The sequence below is a fragment of the Cryptomeria japonica genome, chromosome 11 (assembly GCF_030272615.1).
Source record: "Cryptomeria japonica chromosome 11, Sugi_1.0, whole genome shotgun sequence".
Taxonomy (NCBI): domain Eukaryota; kingdom Viridiplantae; phylum Streptophyta; class Pinopsida; order Cupressales; family Cupressaceae; genus Cryptomeria; species Cryptomeria japonica.
This window is the reverse complement of record NC_081415.1, coordinates 324,574,298-324,597,181: the sequence shown is the minus strand read 5'-3', so window position 1 is coordinate 324,597,181 and position 22,884 is coordinate 324,574,298. Positions and strand designations below refer to the sequence as shown.

The following is a 22,884-nucleotide window of genomic DNA, read 5'->3' as shown; positions in this document are numbered from 1 at the left end:
CTAATTTATTCCTAAGAATTTAAGAGACGGTATTGACTAGGTGACTTCAATAACAACACTTTGCTTCACCACGCTTAAGACAACTACACAAAGTGAGTGCGATCTTCAAGGGATGTGCTTATGATTTTCATACTTATGAATAAATACCAACAATTGAACAATATTAGTCAAAGTAGAAGTTAAACCTTCACAAAATAAGCTCAGACTAACTTTACACAATGAACAAAAATCATCTATTCATCAAAAGTATGAGCGGAAATTAACCATAAATCAATACTTATCAAATCTTGCATTCTTCTAATGTACATGAAATAAAATCTAAACTATGATGGGGGATAAGAACCATGCAGACTCCAAAATTAGGGAAATAATCACCATCAATTCGAACAATGTATTACTTATTATTTTGGCAATCCTAATCTACAATTGCTTATCTCAACATGTTTTGCAACATGCTCCCATGATTTACAAATGAGGGGGTGAGCTCAATTTATAGGCTCCCCTATTACAATTCAATGGCCAGGATTGATTTCAAATCAACGGTCGAGATTACAAAATGAAACCCATTAGGGTTTGTTACAACTAACTACCCCTCGACCAATGAGAAAATTACACTTGAGGACATTTGTCCTTCTTGCTAAATATAAAAGAAAAATAATAAAATAGAAGGTTGTTACTTTGTGAAGTGTTCCTTCTAGAAGCTTCTGGATAAGTTAGGTTCGTTGAACCTGGACACGTTGACTTGGAACAATCTGATTCTCCAATTTGTGTCGAAAAATTGCCTAAGTGTGGAAATTTGTTTGGAATACTCTTCTTGCCACCATCTGATCTCGATTGAGAGCCTGTCTTTAGGAGATGAAATCTTTCAAGAAAACCTGGAATTTCTTTTTCATATTTTTGCCAAGTTTGTGCCCTGATTTCAGAGAAGAACTTGCCTGTGCCTTCACCACAATGAAGGAAATTAGAACTTTTCTGTGAAGTGTTTCAACACTTAGCCAAATTTTGGCTAGTCAATTTTATCTTGTTATACCTTCATGTGGACCCTTCAACACCTAGCCAAGATTTTGGTCATCTTTATGCCTGAATGAACTTTGTCTGTGGTTTTGCCCTCAATTCTGAATCTGGCTTGTGCTAAATAGAACAAACACCACTTTTGGACAAGAATTTTATTCATCTCTTCTTTATTTTCCTCTTTGTTCTTTTTTCTTCTTGTTTCCTCTCCAACACTTAGTCAAAATTTGATTCTTTTTGTTGTGGAAAATTCCATACTTAGCCATTTTTCATGTGTCAAACTTTTATTTTCCAACCCGTTCGTTTGTTTGACCCTTGATTTCATGTGCTACTTTGTCAAATTTGTTTTTCCTCTAGCCATTTTCTCTCTTTGGCATGGCAAGTCGATTGTCTTCATGTCTTATCCTTGAGTCATTGGCAAATTTTTGTCTTACTCAGGCATCTTCACATATTCCATTTATGCCTAGTCAACTTGGAATATCTTGCCAACTTGTGTTTGTGCAATTCATCATGGCAAAATTTCATTATCTTTTATCATGCCAATCCCCCCACCTTTCCTTGCCTAGGCGGACTTGGATGAAGTCTTGCCATCATGCTTTCTCTTGGCCAAGGCAAACTTTGCTTGGTCTTAGACAATCTTCCAAGTGCCTAGGGCGGACTTGGAGGTTACTTTGGCATTTCAAACTTTGATGTGTGCATCAGCCAAGGTGGACTTTATAGCTTACAAGCCAACGCGGACTTGGTATCCCTTTACGCATGGTAGACTTTGTTGCTGTTGTGCCACGTCTTTTAGCTGCTGCTAGGCGGACTTCATCTTCCATTGGCATATGGCGGACTTGGATTCTTCTAAGACAAGGCGGAGTTCAAGGTTCTCTTACCATGCTTTTATGCTTTCATACTTGGCTGGGCGGAGTTCACACAAATCTAGACATCTTTCTTTATGCCTTGGCGGAGTTTGAGGGTCTCATGACATGGGCGGACTTGGAAGAAGTCTTGCCAACTTTGCCTTGATCATGCTTAGGTGGGGTTTGAGGATGTCTAGACAAATTCTTTTATGCCATGGTCGGACTTGGACAATCTCTTGCCTTTCTCTTCCTTAGGCGGATTTAGAATGTGTTTGTACATCATCTCTCTTCCAATCTTTGTCTTGCCTTTTACCATCCAACCTAGGCAAACTTTGTGGCTTGCGCGACACACTTTATGCTTTCTTTTCCCTAGGCAGACTTGGAAGAGTCTTGACATGGCCATGGGCCGGACTTGGAAGGCATGATGCCAACTTTGTCTTGTTTTAGGAGGGGCGGACTTGAGCCTCTTCTTGCCATGTTTACTAGCCACTTGTCTTGGGCGGACTTCATGGATGTCTTGCCATTCTTCTCCACCATATTTATTCAAATTGTCACGTTCATCTTCCTTAGGGCGGATTTGCTTCTTGCTTAGGTAATTTTCCTTGACACTTAGCCAATATTTTGAAATTATATTCCCCAAGGTATCAACACTTGGCCAATATTTTGAATTTTTTCTCCCCAAGGTATCAACACTTAGCCAATTTTTTGAAAATTTTCTCCCAAGGTATCAACACTTAGCCAATTGTTTTGAATTTTTTCTCCCCAAGGTATCAACACTTAGCCAATTTTTTTTGAATTTTTTCTCCCCAAGTTATCAACACTTGAAGTCAATTAATTGAATTTTTTCCTTAACCAAGGTATCAACACTTAGCCAATTTTTTTGAATTTTTTCTCCCCAAGGTATCAACACTTAGCCAATTTTTGAATTATTTCCTAAACCAAAGGTAGGTGTTTGATGAACCTTTGCCATGAGTTAGCTAACTGAAGGTAGGAGTTTAGCAAGTGTTGGACAACTTTGCTTCTGCAGCAGGCAGACTTTGGAGAGTCTCTGCCAAGAGCGGACTTGGAGGCTCCTTGGACAGGGCGGACTTGGAGGCTCCTTGGACAGGGCGGACTTGGATGATGCTTGGACAATCTTCCAAGGCAGACTTTATGTGTCTCATGCCAAGGTGGACTTCACTCTTCCTTGGACAACTTGGACATGCTTCCACTTTGCTTTGCCACCTTCCTAGCTTCTAGACATTCTTTCTCTGCCATTCTTCCCTTGGGCGAATTTTATCTAGACAACCATTTTTCACACTTATTCAAACTGTCATATCCATCTCTGAACTGCCATGCCAATTTGGAACAAAAACCCTAATTAGGTTTTTACCTTGCTTTTTGCACTTAAAGATATGATTTTTCAAATCTGAGGACATGGGTACTGTCATATGGCTGATCTTGTGGAACAAAACCCTGCTTTTTGCACTTGGAGACACAATTTTTCGAATCTGAAGACATGGGCATGAATGATATGGCCTGAAGATCAAAACCGTAATTCTAGAAAAAAGCGAGAAAAACAAAGCCTTGGTTTTTATACTTAGAGGCAAGAATTTTTGAATCCGACAACATGGGCAGTAATGATATGGCTTGAAGATCAAAACCCTAAGTCCAGAAAAAATGAGAAAAACAAAGCCTTGTTTTTTATACAAAGGCAAAAATTTTCGAATTCGACAACATGGGTAGTGACCAAATGACCCGAGGAACAAAACCCAGGTTCCACTTTCAAAAAAGCAGAAAAAAGCAAAAAGTGAAAAAAACAAAAAACAAGCCAAAAAAGATGCTTCCCGGAATATGCCCAAAGTGCCAAAAATCAAACTTTCTATTTTTAGAAAAAGCAAAAAAAGCAAAAAAGCAGAAATTCCTAAAAATAGAAAGTTGTCAGAAATGACTCAAAGCAATTGCGATCCTCGTCCTTCAGACCTTCTAAGCACTTTGACAATGTTCAAACCTAATTCTGAGCATGATTTCTCAAAAACTCTAACTCCTCACTGTAAAAAGACTGGTGATTAGCAGTTGTGATGCCAAAGCAAAACCCTAAAAAGCAAAAACAGGGGATCCCCATTTGCAATGGGGCGATATGTTAAATAGGTCACAACAGGCCCCATTGAATATAATATGAACTTAAAACATTATAATTGCACTTTATAAATAATTATTCATAAAGTAATCACTTTATTAATAATTAAAATAACATAACTCCACAAATAATCATTATTTCTCAATTTCGCCTGAATCTGAGAGTTAACCGTAGTGTCCACTGTGCACCGAACTGCCTTACTAAAAATAGTAAGGGTACATCTCTATCAACCACTGACTTACTATAAATAGTAAATCCCTTATTATATAATCAAACCAACTGTGCATAGCAATCACAACCTGTTCAAGTGCCTTGCTATAAATAGTAACCTTGACTTTCTTGAAATAGTCACTTACTATAAATAGTAAGTGTGCCAAACTGAACCAAACGAAGAGCAATCCTGAACACTACTGATCTCCGAAATGGGAATAAGTCTCTTGCACTGCCAATTGGACCCTCTAACCGTCAATCTTAGCCTATGAGGGACAATAATAGGCTAATCCAACCATAAACCTTTCATCCCAAAAAGGGGACATCACAATTTTCTTCATTTGAGACTTGTTCTATGCTAATTTTTTTATGGGTAACAACACTTCTATAAGTGTTTGTGGGGGATGGTTTATTAGCACGAGTGAAGGATCATTCAATGATGTACTTCACATACTTGTCAATTAATCACTTATTTTGTCTATCAAATTTCATAGAGGAGAACAAGAGTGTTGGGTTCACTTGTGACTATGCACCATTCAAAATTTGCAAAGTAGCGATAAATAATTACAATTTGTAATGTCCCATTCTAGAAAGTTTTTATTTTTGTCTTTAAACAATAATTCCAACTCAAAACGATAGTTGCATTATATTCATAAATATTGATTTTTTTTGTTTAAATTGTAGTTTTGATTATAATATTCAAACTTAAAGCTTATGAAATATTTATAAAAATATAACTTATTCTTGTTTTTTGCTTTGATTTTTCTTTCAATTTGTAGTAATTTTTTTAATTTATGAATGTCTCTAATTTCTAGTCCAGTTATGGGTTTTTGTCTACTAACTTGATAAGAGACGTTAAAGGTTTTTGTCCTTAAAATTTCTCCTTGAAACTTGGAGGGGCTTCATCCTCTTTGGCTGTATGATTCACTTGGAATATGTAATGTTATTTTTTTCACAATTGATTGATGCTTCCTTATCCTTTTTGGATTTTCTAATATTTCTTTTTAGCCTTCAATAGTCTTGATTCTTTATTGCCTCTTGACTATCAATGATAGTATATTTTAGGCCATTTGTACTTTGTTAGTTGTTTTAGAATTATTAGCTCATTTGTAAAAGGGGACATGGCATAATTGGGAAGGTAAATGATGGATCTAGTATTTAGGATTAAGGTGCCCTCAACCCTGTAAATCCTATGTATTTAATTACTTATGTTGTTTGTAAATCATTCATAACGGATGAGGGATTCACCATCAACAATGAATATTTTCCACTATTATGGTTTCACTATTTCACTATTTAAGTTCTACTAGTATGATGACTAATTTTTACATGCAGTGGTGACTAATTATCAAGAGGGAATCTGGAAGGATAAGGTTGATTTGAGTGTTTCAACTTTCTTGTAGATTTTATCAGTAGTGGAGGGGGCTAAGACAAGGTACCCCTCTTTCACCATACTTACTCATGTTGGTGGCAAAAGTGTTGGAAAGAACCATTACTAGGCTGATTGCATTCAAGAATCTTGAGGGCTTTAAACCAGCTTTGTGTTTAGCCTCTCCTCACATTAGCAATTTGTGGATGAAACTATCCTTTGTGGGAAGTCTTCCATTGTTGAAGTAGGTTGCTAGAAGGATTTCTTACATATGTATGATCTAACCTCATGACAACTCATCAATTATGACAAAAGTTCCCTTTTTGTCTTCAATTCTATGTCTCAAGTTTAATTAAAAATTGTTGTCTATTTGGATTTTAAGGAGCAAGAATTTTCAGGAATCTATCTTGGTTTGCCTTTATATTTGCGAAAGATAAACAACAACTATCATAATATTATAGTGGAGAGGATCTAATGAAAATTGGCTAGTGGAAGGACAAACTGCTTAGCCAACTAGGTCAATTTCAACTTTTAAAAGTGTCCCTTTAAGTATGCTTGTTTTCTATTTTCAAAATCCCTTTATTTATGGAAAACATTGAGAATTTTTTTGAAGTGCTCCCCTAGTTAAGTGTGGAAGAGAAGAGGTTGGGTTTAGTTAACCAAGATATTATCTGCCACCCTAAATCTATGGAAGGACTTGGCCTTAGGAAAACCAGTCACTTGAATAAAGATTTGAAAGGAAAGGTGGGTTAGAACTTGATTAGGAGCAACAATGATTGGGGTGAAAATATTGAGAGCCTAATATCTCTAGAACAAAGATGACATGTTGTTCCTCTTCTACCGTTCTAAATGGGTCAACAATTTGAACATCCTCAAAGCTAGAAAATTCTTTGTTGATGCTACTAGATAGGATGATTTAGGATGAAACTAAAGTTTCCAAAGATTTTGCATATTTTACATCAAACATACTTGTTAGGAATCAGTGTTCACATGCATTAAAATAATAATGTGGTGTATAAAGTGAGTTGTAATAACAACTCATGTAATTATGGGTGGTTGAATGTTCTATTACTTGTTATGGTTTGTTAGTTTAAATATTAGAATATTATCTATGAAGAAATATTGTACGAGATTGTATAATTCAAGATTGCTCCAAAGGTTTTGCATATTTTACATCAGACATACTTACAAGGATAGCAATAAGACTATTAATGATTTGATTAATTGGGCATACCTTTGTCTAATTGGAGGGTGTGGAGACTTGCAGGTCTCCTCATATAAAGAGTTTAATTAACAATGATATCAAAACCACCAAATTGAACATGCTACACTTGGCACTAGGAAAGTGGGCTTTTCCTAGGTGTCTTCGTAGTCTCATGTCACCCCTCATTAATATGCTAAAGTCCCTTATTGCTTTCATACACCCTAGTGGCATTGCATTATTATGTGTGTGCAGCTATGATTATACATCTTGAACAATTGTACAACCTGTGTATCTTGTCACATAGGAGAGACATTAATTCCAAGGAGGGGTCTTACATTATCATTTTCATTTTGTCTTGGTTTAATGATCATAAGCATATTTTTGGCCTTTTGATTCTTATCTTGGTACATTGGAGGTTCTAGGTAATAGTTATTTTACTTTGTTGATTCCGGTGAGTAATATTATGGGGGAGGGGGGGATTGGGTTCATGTGGAGCTCACATCTTGTGAAATTCGCACAAGTGATGATGAATTGTGGTAGATATTTGTTAATAGTTTAATAGCTTGCTATTTCAAGAACTTAAGGGACATGATGTTGACTTGTTAGTTTAACTTGCAAAATTGTGGAATAATAGGCATGTTAACATTAGTAGCATCAACTTTGATGTCATGGAGGACTACATTGTTATTGCCTTTGACTTGCAAACAAAGAGGTAAGATTAAGATTAAGAGAGTTGGAAATTCCAAACAAAAAAGTGCAATGAACAATATCCTTGGGAACTATGTGAAGGTGACAAGGTTTCAAAATTATTGTAGGAGAGTGGGCCTGCCAATATCAAGTTAAAGGGTAGGTATGGTTGCATTTTTTCCTATCATTTCCCATTTTGAATATCTAAGGCATGGCTTTCATGTTAGCTTCTTGCATTGTTTGCATAACTCTCTTGAATAGTTTGTGATGGAAGTTCTCCTAGATAAGGTCAAAATCTCCATCCTCCAAGGCCTAATATTTCGTCTTAGTCATTCCACCTTATGAAACTTGGCCCCATTGTGAGTGCCCCTAGCTACTTGACTAAGCAATGAAGTGTGAAGGGTATTGCTACATGTAGCAAAGATTGACCTTTTTGTTCAATTGTTTGCAAGAATGTTCTTTGTCTTGAACAATCTATCCCTAATTAAAAAAAAACCTCTATTAAGAAAATTCTAGGCCTAGTTTCTTCTCATTGCTCCTATCATTTCACTAGCAAAGTTAAGCCCTTGTCTCCCATCATTTGTTCCTCATAATCATATCATTCCAATGAAAGCTCTTCTAAGACTTCCTACTTTGGGGAAAAAAATTATAAAGATTCCTTAGCTGTCAACTCGAGAGCTATTTATCATGTTCATCTTGAAGATCTCACTCCTAAAAGATTCAAAATTATGATTGTTGGCCAATAGGTTAATATTATAAAAATGCCTTGGTCAACAATTCACCTCTCTTGGCTATCGACAAGTTCAATCCTCAAGCCCAATATGCAATGTTGGGCATGCCTTTATGCTCCTCTATTGTCCTCGATCACACTCAAGCTATTTTTAGGGGTAGCTCGAAGAAGAAAAGACATCTCTTATCCCCCCTATTCAGATTATGAAATAATCTTTCTTTAGTCCCTCATCTGATTGCTTGGGTGGGGGCGTTGACACGATGTTATGTGCTTCTTGCCACCCTCTGAATAATATGTTAGCTAATCTTTAGACCACTTAAGGTGTTTTAAGAGACATAAGTGATAAGCTGGAGATTAACATGAACAATATTGTTTGTAACCAAGATAGTATTGTGACCTCTCTTTATTCAGTTATAGCATTTCACAAATAGTTAATAAGGAGCCCCATAACCAACATGTTAATGTTCCACTTGTTGAACACACTCAAATACAGAGAGGGGGGGGGGGGGGTCAATTATGTATATTTAAAACTTAAATCCTTTAGCACAATTCAAATTAAAAAACCCTTAAACAAATCAACATCAATGAAAGATAAAGCAATGAACACCAATGCACAAGAGAACGTCAGATTTACGTGGAAAAACCCAATAAGGAAAAAAAACACGGTGAGAGTTAACTCACAATATATGAACAAGATTTTAATTTTGCTTTGAGGCCCACTACCTAAGGAAGCACACTGCTCCCTAAAGGACTTGTTGAGCAAGATACAAGGACTTGCTGAAGGGATTAACTATCTCAGAGTAGGATACACCAAAATTTGAATTACAATGAATAAGCATTCATATCGTAGCCTTTGACAATCTTCGTAGAATGTAGTTGCTCTTGACTCACTACCTCAAGCAACTGTTAAGCAATTCAGCTCCAAAACCTCCACCATACACCTTTATTGCTTGATGCATTGCATCTCACACCATCTACTAACTTGCAACTGATTCGATCTTCTAGATACATCCTCCACAAGCATGAAGAAAATCAAATTAGGTTGGCTAGATCAAGAGTTAAGCACTGACCCCAACAAGTTAGCCTCAAATACATAATGTGGTGAAAGAGATACAGGCTAGGAGATAGAGTGGACCTAAAACAACTTATCACATCTTTCCGTGTAGCCTCAAACATCAAACAAATTTGCACACATCTTTCCAAGTTAGAAACAAGGTAACGTGTAGGTGAAATGTGTAGCAATTTACCAGTCTACCCAAATACATATTATCCAAATGAATTTACAGATGTGACTCATCTTGAGACATAGCAGGGCCTAAAGACAACTCATCACAATCTCCAATGTTGACTTAGGCCCCCAAATGCATAGCACAAGCAAGAATATAAACCCAATCAGTCAGGCAACCACAAATCACCCTAAGAACCAACTCTAGAAAGAATATAGCACCAAAATGATCAACCACTATAATGCGGACCACATAGAGACATTCCATGAACACTCAACAACATTCCCATGTACTTCTTTCACATTGTTATGCCAAAACAAGCTGGACAACAAACAAATCCAAAACTCTTTTTTACCCATAAGGCTAGAAAATAGAGTCATGAGATAGAACCTTGTCAAACATACATGCGGTACAATTCATCACTTGAAATCTAAACTGAGGCACTTCATAGACAATACAAGCATGTCCACCAAGTTGTAGTAGTAGAAACAACAATGTGGAGAAATGTAGAACTTTTTTCGTATCGACCCTGACAATCAACCAAATTGCCAACATACTACTTCTACCAGTGACCATCTACGAGAATATTAGTGACTTGAAAAGATAAGAGTGCAATGACCACAACACATATATTTTAAATCACAAACCGCAATCACAAACCGCAAGACCATATCTTCAAGCGTGGAGGAATGCGAAGCATTCTCCTAGATAGTCTTCAAAATACATACCTACATTTTCATACTTCATCAATTTGTAGAGACTAGAACATCCTTGCAACACCATTTGCTCACTCAGGAGCAACACGAGAGACATAATAACAACTTGTAGCATGCACAAGGCCATCAACATCATAACGACTTCATCACCATGCTTCTAATCCTCATCTTAATATGATATCATTGTGATAATATCTCTACTGACAACAAACAAGGCATGACACCCAACCATGAACCATGACACCGAATCGTGAACTTCATCACCATCACTGTTCTTGAACATAACTCATCATCATTATCATCATCATCAAGTGAAAGCATCAATGATACCACAACATATGAGTATCATCACCAAACTAATGAGGCCACAAGAGGAAAACTCAAGAGTCCTCAAGTGGATGATCAACATATGCTTGCAGCCCAATGCAAAAAAGGTGGTAATTGGAAGAAAAATAATCCCAAGAGGAATAGAGATTTCAGACCACGTAGTTCTTAGTATTCTTGAAAGAAGCCAAGAGATCTCTCTCGTGTTCGATGTTTCAGATGTGACAAATTTGGTCACTATGCTAAAGAATGTCAGAATGAACCCACGCAAAGAGAAGCCAACCTAAATGAAGTCTTAGAACAAAATGAAGATTTCTTATTCATCTCTGCCTTGTCAAGCAACATACCCACATATAGTAACACATGGTTGATTGACAGTGGTGCTTCCAGACATATCACAAGCTATCGTGAACATCTTTCAGACTTAGTAGAAAATGATACCAGTCTACATGTGGTAATTGGTGACGATGCTCGATATTCGGTAAGAGGTTCTGGCACTACTTTAAATTTAGACTCTGGTATTTCACTTCACCTTAGTGATATCTTATTTGTTCCTGGAATTAAAAGAAATTTAATTTCTATTTCCACTCTAGAAGATAAAGGTTATCAAGTAGCATTTTTTGAGGGTAAAGTACTTGCTTGGCCTAAGAAATCTAGTTTTAAATCTGCTCGTGTTATTGGAAATAGATATGATAGTTTGTATAAGCTTTCCACTAACCCTGTTCAAGCCCTCATTAATGAGGTCCCTGAGTCCTGTAAGCTATAGCATAGAAGGCTTGGACACTTACACTTTCAAGCTTTTCCCTCTCTTGGAAAGATAGTTAAAGGTATGCCTAAACTCAGTAAATTTCATGATGATTCATGTAAAGGTTGTGCTATGGGTAGAAATGTTAAAATTCCTTTTCATAAAAGTGAAAGTAGAGCTAAAGAAAAACTAGAATTTGTTCATTCTGATTTATGTGGCCCTATGTCTATAGCATCTCTTAGTGGATTTCTTTATTATGTAATATTCATAGATGATTTCTCGAGGAAAACTTGGATCTATTTCTTAAAGTCTAAAGAATCTGATGAAGTCTTAAGTAGATTTAAAGAGTATAAGGCATTGGTTGAAAACATTTTTGGTAAAAGAATTAAATGCTTAAGGTCTGACAATGGAGGTGAGTATACCTCTGGCAGTTTTCATGACTTTTGTGTTGAGACATGAATTAAAAGGGAGTTTTGTGTTCCCTACAATTCCCAACAAAATGGTGTTGCTGAAAGAAAGAATAAAACTATTGTTGAGGTTGCAAAGGCTATGATTCATGACCAAGATTTGTAGACATTTCTATGGACTGATGCTTCTAGAACAACAATATATATTGAGAATAGATGTCCCCACCGCATTCTAAAGAATATGACTCCTGAAGAAGCCTTCACAAGATCCAAACCTGACATCAACCACTTAAGAATTTTTGGAAGTCTTGTATATGCCCATGTGCCCAAAGAAAAACGAAGCAAGTTGGAGCCTTCCAAAAAGAAAGGAATGCTAGTTGGATACAATGAATCCTCCAAAGCCTTCAAGATCTATATTCCATGTCAAAGGTATGTTGAGGTAAGTAGGGATGTTACCTTTGAAGAAGATATTACTTTTAAGAAATCAAAAAGTTCTCCCTTTGTTGATGAAATTAATGATAATCAAGATATGAATGTTGATACTAACCTTGAGATTCAGAGGGAGCCTGTTGAGCCTCCTCCTCAAGAAGAGCATAATGATCCACCTAAGCCCATGGATCTCATTGATTTACCTAGTGACATTGTTGTTAGCAAAAAGAGGCCACTTTGGGTGAGAAACACCATTCAAGAAGCTGAAAGATTTGCAGCTCCCAGTGGCACCTTCAGAGAAAGCAAGAGACCTCAAGTATTCTCCAACTATGTTGCATTGATGACCAATCTCATTGAGTCTGAGCCATGCAATGTTGAAGAAGCCTTGAACCATCAAGCCTAGAAGCTAGCTATGGATGAAGAATATCAGTCAATCATCAAGAATGATGTTTGGGACATAGTGCCTAGACCCAAAGGTGAATCTATTGTTTCCTTTAAATAGTTATTTAAAATTAAACATAATGCTGATGGTAGTATTGAAAAATATAAAGCTAGATTTGTAGCTCGTGGTTTTTCTCAAAAGGAAGGCATAGATTATGAAGAAACATTTGCTCCTGTTGCTAGATATACTTCTATTAGAACTATAATAGCTATTGCTGCAACTAAAAATTGAAAGCTGCATCAAATGGATGTTAAGACTGCTTTCCTTAATGGTGTCATTGAGGAAGAAGTCTATATTGAACAACCTGAGGGTTATGAGATTCATGAAAGAGATACTCGTGTGCAGATTGAAGAAAACTCTCTATGGCCTCAAACAAGCCCCTCGTGCTTGGTATGAAAGAATTGATAAATACTTGTTAATTTTAGGGTTTTGTAAGAATGATGCTGATTCTAACATTTACTTCAAAGTATCTAATGATGAGATGCTAATTCTGGTTCTATATGTGGATGATTCATTTCTTACTGGCAAAGATGAGCTTATTATTGGATGTAAGAAAAAATTAGCTTCAGAATTTGAAATGAAGGATTTAGGTCTAATTCATTATTTTCTAGGTCTAGAAGTATGGTAAAGATCTAACGAAATTTTTCTAAGTCAAGAAAAGTATACTATTGATATTCTGAAAAGATTTAGAATGATGGATTGTAAAGCTATGTCTACTCCTATGGAATCTAACTTAAAGAAGTTGAGTGTTTCTGCAGCTAACTCTGATTTTGCAGATCCGTCAGAGTACAGACAATTGATTGGATCTTTGATGTATCTAGTTAACATTAGACCAGATATATGCTATGCAGTGAATGCTCTCAGCCAGTTCACGAGCTTGCCTAAACATGTTCATATTGTTGCAGCCAAGCACATCCTGAGATACTTACGAGGCACAGTTGGTTATGGGCTGAAGTATCCAGTTAACACTCCAATAACCCTGAAAGGTTACTTAGATGCAGATTGGGCAGGAAGTGTCAAGGATAGGAAAAGCACTTCAGACATTTGTTTCAACTTAGGATCTGCAATGATCTCTTGGGCTTGCAGAAAACAGTCCTCAATAGCACTGAGTACATTGCACCAAGTGTTGCTTCTAGAGAAGCAGTGTGACTTCTTAAGCTTCTTGCTGGGTTGTTTGGACAACCTTGGGAACCTACAGTTATTCATTGTGATAATCAGAGTTGTATAAAGATATCTGTCAATCCAGTGTTTCATGACAGGTCAAAACATGTGGAGACTCATTATCACTTTATTCGAGATATGGTGCAAAGAGGCGTTATTCAGCTGAAGTATGTCAGTACTAATGATTAGATTGCAGATATTCTTACTAAGGCTTTGTCCAAAGTGAAGTTTGTGTACTTCAGAGACAGACTTGGTATTGTGGAAAATGAAACTTTGATTGAGAGGGAGTCTCAACCTCAGTGATACATTGTGTTGTATCAACCACCCTCTGCGGGCAATGCAAGGTGGTATTGTAATCTTCTCGAGGAGAAGAATAAATGTTACCATCCTTTGCGGGCAATGTAAGATGGTAGAAAAGATCCTCTCCACCCTCTGTGGGCAATGTAATGTGGATCCATTCTATGCTTGTGTGCGAGATGGAAGATTATGCTATGTAGTTCCAATCTATGCTTGTGTGCAAGATGGAAGGCTACAACATTCCAATTATGTAATCCATTCCTTGCTTGTGTGCAAGATGGAAGATTAAGATATTCTGATTATGTAATTGTTTCCTCCCTAGTTAAGAGGGAGTGTTGTTTATAACTAGGGAGGATGATTCCATTTACCAATGGCAATATTGGAATCCGCTTAAGGGCTGAGCCCTTTTCTCACTTCAAAGGGTAACATGTACCCTTTAGGGTTGGGCCCTTTCTCATGCCACACTTAAAAGATTGTGTGTTCCCTTCAAATAGGGCCGACCCTATAAAAGAACACACCACACATTAGATGAAATAAAACATAAAATGGCGCCAAGTTTAAATTAAACCAAGCCGACTTAATAAAGGTCAAGCATCATATAAGTAAAGTACTTTTAGCAAGCATCAAACATAATCTTCATTTGTTCAACCCTCAAGCGCATTAGCTCTGCAATCTAGTGCGAAATCTGATTGGAGAAGTAGGCAAATTCATCTATCTGCTGCAAGTTAATTATGTGCAAATACATCTGCACCTTGAAGGTGAATTCCATCCAAATGATGCAAAGTATGTCTATTGTTTGAAGGCGTAATACTTCTGTCATATGAAGGTGCACCTCATCCATTCATCTGCTGAAGAAGACGAACTTCATCTGCTTTGTATACCTGTCATTTATGTTGTGAAAAGTGTTGCAGAGCTAGGTCATCAAGATGCAGATATGAAGATGACATTTCCATTGATTTGAACAACAAAGAAGTGTTGTTTACCCTAGGTGTTTTCATCAAGCTACCTAAGAGATAAGTATTGTAATCAGAATATTGAATATAATCCATAATCAGATCTGAGGATCTTTTCTGGGTGGGTTTTTCCTCCTAGGAGGTTTTCCAAGGGTAATGGTGTCTTTTTTCATTTTGCTTATCTTCTATGTTTGTTCCTAAGTCTGAAAATCATTAATTTTAACTGCAAACAATCTAATTTAATAGTTAAATTGTGATTTCTCAGTCTTCCATTAATCTGAAAGCATAAAATTCAACAGATGGAAGTATGAACTGCTTCCTTCCAATACACATAAGACATATTAGCCTCTTTAAAAATTGTCCTTGCCATCTCTTGAACTGTTCTATTCTTTCTTTCTACCACCCCATTCTGCTGAGGGTTCCTAGGAGCAAACAAATGTCTCCTAATCCCATGATTTTCACAAAACTTCTCAAACTCATTTGAAGTAAATTCACCTTCTCTATTAGATCTTAGACATTTGATCTTAGCATCTACTTCATTCTCAACCATAGATTTAAAGACTTTAAACTTATCTAAAGCCTCTGTTTTTTTGTAAAAAAATGTAACCCAAGTCATTCACCATTGACTCCTTTTGTCTTGGTAGGTTTGTATAACTCAGTGTGTATCGGCTCCAAGGGTTTTGTAGAAAAGAAGAGCACTTCTTGTGCTTGAATGTTGTCCCAGTCTGCTGTTCCATTTGACATTCCTTGCATAAGGTGTTTGTAGGCTTGACGATCCTTGACATGTCTCTCACCGCATGTGTAGAGTTGATCTTCACCATGTTGTCAAAGTTGATGTGACCCATCCTCTTGTGCCATAGCTAATATTCACTAGTTTGTGCCATTAGACAATTTTTTCCATTAGCCTCCTTTAGGTGATAAACGTTCCCATCAGTCATAGTTCCTTCTGCAAGTAGTTTTCTAGAGTTTCCCTTAATGATTTTAGAACCTTTGTCATGAAATGTTAGATTATATTCTTGCACATTCGACTAACATTGAGAAGATTGTGTTTCAGTCCTTTAACATAAAGAACATCCTCTATATTGTTTTTTCAATCAATTGTTATAGTACCCTTTCCATAGATTTGGGCAGAGCTTTCATCACCAAACTTAACTGACCCACCATTTCACTTGTTAAGGTTGATGAACTTCCCTTTGTCACTAGTCAAGTGATGAGGACAATTACTATTAATCACCCTAGCATTTGCCTCTTCTTTTGCATGGAAGGCAATCCATACAATCATTAATTTTTCATTATCGTTGTCAACTTGAAAGGTATCAAACTTATTACACTTTTCAATATCACCCTTTTTGTCACCAACTTTCAAGGCCATAAGGGTTTCATCATTTGAATTATCATGATCCTCAACTTTTGAAGAATAACTGCTTTCCTTGGAATAAAGGTTTCTTTTGAACTTCTCTTTTATTGCTATCTAGTAATTCTCTAAAGGAACATTTAGAGGCAAAATGACCAATTCTCCCATGATTAAAACATTTGAAAGTTAACTCACATTTGTACTTGTTGGTGTTCTTCTTTAATCTTCTCACAAAATTTGCTTCAACTTCATCAAAGCTATCAAACTGATCAACGATTTCCTCTTCTACCTTCTTACTAACTTTGAATGATGCTTCCCTCGTTGGAGCATCTTTGTCAAACTCTCTCATCTCAACTGCAGTGAGAGCACTATATAGATGATCCATTGAATATTTATTCAAGTCCTTACTTTCCTCAATAGCAGATGCCTTATGACTAAGATTTAGGAAGAGATTTAAGCACAATTTAAATCCTTTAGCACAAATCAAATTCAAAACCCTTAAGCAGGTCAACAACAACAAAGGATAAAACAATGAACACCAATGCACAAGAGAACACCAAATTTACGTGGAAAACCCAACAAGGGAAAACCTATGGTGTGAGTTAACTCACTGTATACGAACAAGAGTTAACTTACGGCCTAAGGAAGCACACTGCTCCCTAAAGAACTTGTTGAGCAAGATACAAGGACCTACTAAAGAGATTCACTATCTTAGAGTAGGATACAACAAAATTTCAATTACAATGAATAAGCGTTCGACTCACAGCCTTCGACAATCTCCCTAAAATGTAGTTGCTCTTGAATCTCTGCCTCAAGCAATTGTTAAGCAATTTAGCTCCAAAACTTCCACCACACAACTTTATTGCTTCATGCTTCACATCTCACACTATCTACTAATTGGCAACCAATTTGATGTTATATATATATCCCCCACAACCAAGAACATCAAATTAGGTTGATCAGAATAGGAGATAAGAAATGACCCCAACAAGTCTGCCTCAAATACATATTGCAGTGAAAGATATCCAAGCTAGGAGATAGAGTGGACCTAAAACAACTTATCAGATCTTCCCATGCAGCCCCAAACATCAAACAAACTGACGAACATCTTCCCAAGTCAAAAATAAGGTATTGTGTACTAATTAACCAATCGGATGGAAAACACAATATCCAAATGAATTTACACAATGCATCTCATCTTGAGACATAGTAGGGTCCAAAGACAACTCATCACAATTTCCAAACCTCGAAATGCAAGAAAATAAGCTTAGTTGGTCAAACAACCACAAATCATCCTGAGAACCAACTCTAAACAAAATGTAGCACCAAAAAGATCAACCACTGCAAGGCGGACCACATAGAGACGTTCTATGAAAACTCAACAAAGTTCCCATACACCTCTTTCATACTCTTATGCCAAAACAAGCTAGCACAACCAACATATCCAAAACTCTTTATACTTAGAAGGCTAGAAAACACACTCATGAAATAGAACCTTGTCAAACATACTTGCGGTACACTTCATCACTTGAAATCTGAATTGAGGCACTGCACAAACAATATAAGCACACCCACCAAGCTGTAGAAGCATAAACAACAATGTGGAGAAATGTAGAGCATTTTTCTGATCGACCTGGACAATCAACCAAACTGCCAACATATTGCTTTTATTAGAAACCATCAACGGGAACATCGGTGACCTGAAAAGATAGGAACGCAACATCCACATCACATATATGAGACCTTATATCTTCAAGCACAGAGGAAGGTAGAGCATTCTCCCAAACAATGTTCAAAATACCTACATGCGTTTTCACAATTCATCAATTTGTAAAGACTAGAAAATCTTTGTAGCACCCTTTGTTCACTTAGGAGCAACAAGAGAGATAAGACAACTTGTAGCATGCACAAGACTATCAACATCATAACCATACTTCTAATCCTCATCTTAATATGATATCATCATGAATAACATCATTGTTGACAACAAACAAGGCATGACACTTAATCATGAACCATGACACCCAATCATGAACTTCATCACCATCATTGTTCTTCAACATAATTCATTATTATCATTATCATTATCATTATCATCATCATCACTAAAATTATGGTTGACATCCAATCATGGACTTCATCATAGCTTAGCAACATCTCTACACAACTAAACATGAGACATTAATGAAATCACAACATTGATGATTGACATCAATGAGAACACCTAGACATCAACGACAACAATCTCCAACACCACTTTGAGGTACAAAATCAAGAAATAGTATCAATCTATGCATTCTCCTAGAACTCACAAAGGTGAAGTCGTTTTGGCTTAGTCTCACAAGGTTATGGAAAACATGGATACTATCCTTTGTCGAAGAAGACACGACCTATGATGGATGAACTAGAGGCAATCACAAATCTCAAGGATCTCAATAATATGCAATGTGGCAACTAATTTGCCTTTTTGTATTTTGTTAAGCTTCTCTTTGTCATGTTTATTATTTTTGTGACTATATGGGTTCTATGTCTTACAAAATCCTATTTTGTTGGCCTTAAGGCATTTTTTATTGGGTTGGGCCATTATCACCCCATTTTACTACAAAAATTTGAACTAAACAACCATCTCTATAAGTTGAAATCTAACTATCATCTAAAGTTTCTCTACTTAAATCACTTATTTATAGGTTACAATAAACAACTATTAGGAATTATAAGAATAATTATTAAAATATTCCAAAAAGAATTGCTTTAAAGCAAACCAATCCTCATGCTGGAAAACAAGAAGAAAGAAAATAATTTTAAAGCAAACTAATTCTAAAACAATTAATAAGATACAAGCAACTTGAAATAGGCATTCATTCATTACCCAAAATTGAATATAAAAAAGCCACATTTTGATACAACTCCTGTAAAAATAATAATGTGCACATGAATGAATGACCTAGGAGTTTGAAGCAATTTTCAACTTGAGGCTTGATGAATCTTTGAAGATATTGAAGAATTTTGAAACCCTAACCATTTGATAGTTACCTTGATGTCGTGGAACTAGGTCTTTGATTTGTTGACAATTCTATCAAAATATTTTGATCAAGCAACTATATTCTTGAGTATGAATGCTATTAGAGACATCGCTAGAAATGAGGACCTTTGCAAGATGGAATCTCAAATTACTTTGATTGAATTTTTTATGGTGACAACTCAATGTTTGAAAGATGACCTCTTTTCTATTGTTGGAGCATTTTCTAGGGTTTTAGGATGTTGATTTTGCTCAATCGACTTGCTAGAAAAGAAAGACAACCACTTGGAAGAGAGGAAAACACAATTCAACCTTATATAATAGCTAGATGAATGGAGCATGCTTATATTTCTGCCATGTTCTTGTTCATCAAAAGTCCTTCAAAAGATGTTTCAAACTACCTACAACAATACAAATGAAAAGTTCTACCTTTGTTGAAAGAAACAAATTTTGATTTGCTTTGCCAATTTAAACAATGAATTGCCTTCATATAGAAGTGGTTGGAAACGTTTGCCTTGACTTTGACCTTGCACAAATTGCATTTGGTTGAGCCACCATAGGCATGCACCACTTTTGGCTTTATACATCAAAATGTATAAAGCACACCAATTTAAAGCATTGGCATAGATTTACCAAGTGACTTTTTCTTATGTTTTGGTGCACATTCATTATGGTTTTGCCCACATAAATGCATTTGATTCAACTACAATACCAAAGAAAAAGCCATTAACCTAAATGTCAACTTTTTTTATCTAGCACACGCCTTTTTGATGGTTTTGCACTTGTGGTTGAGCACCCATATCCAATTTTAATCTTCTTTACCTAGGTGGAGATTAGTAGGCTATTGCCAAGTTTTAAATCCAAGTTTTAAATCCAACATTTTCAATAACCAAGGTAGAGATATTTTGTGGTTTGGCCACTAAGATAGTGTGTCTAATTCATTATTATTCTTTTGGCACATTTCACCATTCCTAAGATGTTAGGCAGACATCAGTTCAAACCATTTACATTTGCCCAAATTTGATTTCTTTCGCCAATTTATTAGCGTGGAGCTCACTTGACTATTCACCACTCTTTAAAGCCTTGGGCAAAGATATTAATGGGCTATCTCAACCAAAAGGTGTGCCTCTTGATTTGTACCTTGATTTTATTCCTAGATGTAAGTTACTACCTTTTTGCCACCTTTTCACATGCTTGAGCTAGGTTTTATGAGATATTTGCCATTTTTATTTTTTCTTTGGAAAAGAAAAACTACAAATAGCTACCTTATGCATGTGCTTGGGCTTCTTTAGCACATTTTGATGTTGAGGTAGAATGTTATATGGAAAGCTAGAAAGAGGACGTTTGAGAAGATATTGCCAACCACTTAACCTTGAAATCAAAACTTTGTGATGGCTTGGGTAAAGAAGTTTGCCATCTTTGTAATTGAGTACTAGGTGGAGTTTTGGGTGGAAAATGCCCTTGATGTTGTCATTTCTCCTTCATAGCATTTTCCATGCCATATCTCTTATTTCATTGTGGTAGACATCATTAATCAAGAACTTAGTCAGTGGTTTGCCACAATGCAAGATTAGAAATCCTACAAGGGATGGTAGCTAAAAACAAAACTACAACAATGTGGATGTGCAGCTTGATAGGGGAAACCTTGCAACCGACCTTGAGCAACACACAAAAGATGATTGATGATGAAGTAAACTGGTAGTGGTAGTAGTAGCACCAACAAGCACCAACTTGGTGACATATGTGTACTAGCTTCTAGAGATTTTCATCTTGTGTTTTCTTTCCTCATGCCCCTTTATAGAATGGGAAGACCATTTGTGTTCACCTTTAGCTGCAAACCATGCAAGTTTTATGGATTGGCAAAAAAATCTACTTCAGGCTTCATTTTCTTTTTGGGATTTGGTGTGATATCTTAGGGGAGCAAAAAGCAAACCATTGTTGCTTGCTCTTCCATAGAGGCAAAATATCACACCTCAAGTGTAACTGTCTGTGAGGGAATATGGTTTCGTCGCATTTTGATAGGTATGAGTGTTGTTGAGATAGGTCCTACCACTTTGTTTTGCGAATCTTGTCGATAATGTTGTTTTTCATGAGCGTACCAAGCACATATTGAGGTTGAATGTCACTTTATCTGTGAGCAATATCTAGTTGCAGTCTTGTTCATTTCGAGCATATTCACCAAATCTCTTGCAGTTGTGAACTTCGTAGCTTTTCAAAGTTTCTTGATTTGTTGTAGTGCATATGATCTATAAGGGGGGATTGTTTGGATATTATTTATCACAACATAGTTAATTTAGTTGGTTGGTAGTAGTTGGTCATTTGCTTTTCTTTGTTATTTATTTTTGCCGCTCTTAATACATTTAATCATCGCCTGATTGCTAGTTTTGCTCATCTTTTCCTCTAATTTAATAATATTAACCGTGCATTTTAAAATTATCTTCCGGGTATAAAACTATTAGTAGCCCTAGATTTGTTCCTATCTCCGTTAGGCTATATATATGTATTTTCATTTGAAATTTGTTTAAGAGACTGTGATCACTTAAATGCATTTTGCACAAGCTAGTATATATTATGATCCTTATGAAATTTGTTTATGAGATTGTGATCACTTAAATTTACTTTGTACAAGCTGTTATATTCATGGTTTTTTATGATCCATATGAAATTTGTTTAATAGATCGTGATTACTCAAATTCATTTTTGTACAAGCTAAGAGTATAATTGTATGACAATTTAAAATGTATTGTAGCAATCAATTTTTGGAGATTTCTCCATCTTGATTGCAATTTTTCTAGCTAGAGATGACATCTATATTATTTTGGATGACTTCATGCTTTATTCATGGCTAACTCTTAACACTTCTACTAAAGGTGCTTGGAGTTGATGCTTGGTTCTCTATACAAGGGATTTTACCTCTTTGGTAACGTTTTCATCTAAATCTCTTGCATTTTGAAATTTAACAATAAATATTTTCTCTTGGTTTAATTATTGTATTATATGTAATGATTTTTCTCCAGGTTTTTACCTTTGAGAGCACTTTTGACTCTCATCGTTATTCTTTGTTTACTCTCATCGACTCTTCAAGCATATTTTAAAATAAAGGAAAAGTCAAGAAGAGAAGTAATTGAGGGTTGAAGGCAATACATGTTTCTTGGGTTGTAATTTATAAAAAAATTCAATTGCTTAATAATTCCATATAGTACATTACCTTGAATTTTAATTGTTTCTAGAGGTAATGGCTTTGGATATTTGTAAAGTTGGTTAAATGACGCCTTTATTTCTCAACATTATTTGCATGTAATGATTATTGAGGTGGTGGCAAATAAAGTCGTGAAGCACTCATGAAGGTATATATCCATTTAAATTTTTGGGAGATCATTAAGATGGTGATTATATTTATGTACACGACATTTTTTTATATAAGTGTAGAATAAAACAAATAACGCATTGCAAAAATCCTCTTTAAATTCTTAGGTGTTAGTAATATTTAGAGGAAGATTAAATTAAATTATTTTACAATTTCGTATACAAGCTTCTATATTGATGAGCAACCCCATAGACCTAGAGATCACATAAGTGGGAAAACTCATAAAAAAAGAGTGAGCATGTAATGGAATCATCTTTAATTGCGAATAT

General features: G+C 35.9%; 1 protein-coding gene across 3 annotated transcripts in view; it reads left to right on the top strand.

Moving 5' to 3' along the window:
* The window catches only part of LOC131065051 (uncharacterized), a 134,019-nt gene extending 111,393 nt beyond the window's left edge, over positions 1-22,626 (top strand). For 2 of the 3 annotated variants that reach the window (XM_057999433.2, XM_057999431.2), the window contains 2 exons: positions 22,119-22,168; positions 22,266-22,626. In XM_057999433.2, the coding sequence (XP_057855416.2) occupies positions 22,119-22,168; positions 22,266-22,383 (168 nt within the window). In that variant the 3' untranslated portion in view covers positions 22,384-22,626. Of the gene's footprint in view, positions 1-5,588; positions 5,936-22,118; positions 22,169-22,265 lie in introns of those variants that run through there. The other variant, XM_057999432.2, reaches the window with a different exon arrangement.
* The last annotated feature ends 258 nt before the right edge of the window (positions 22,627-22,884 follow it).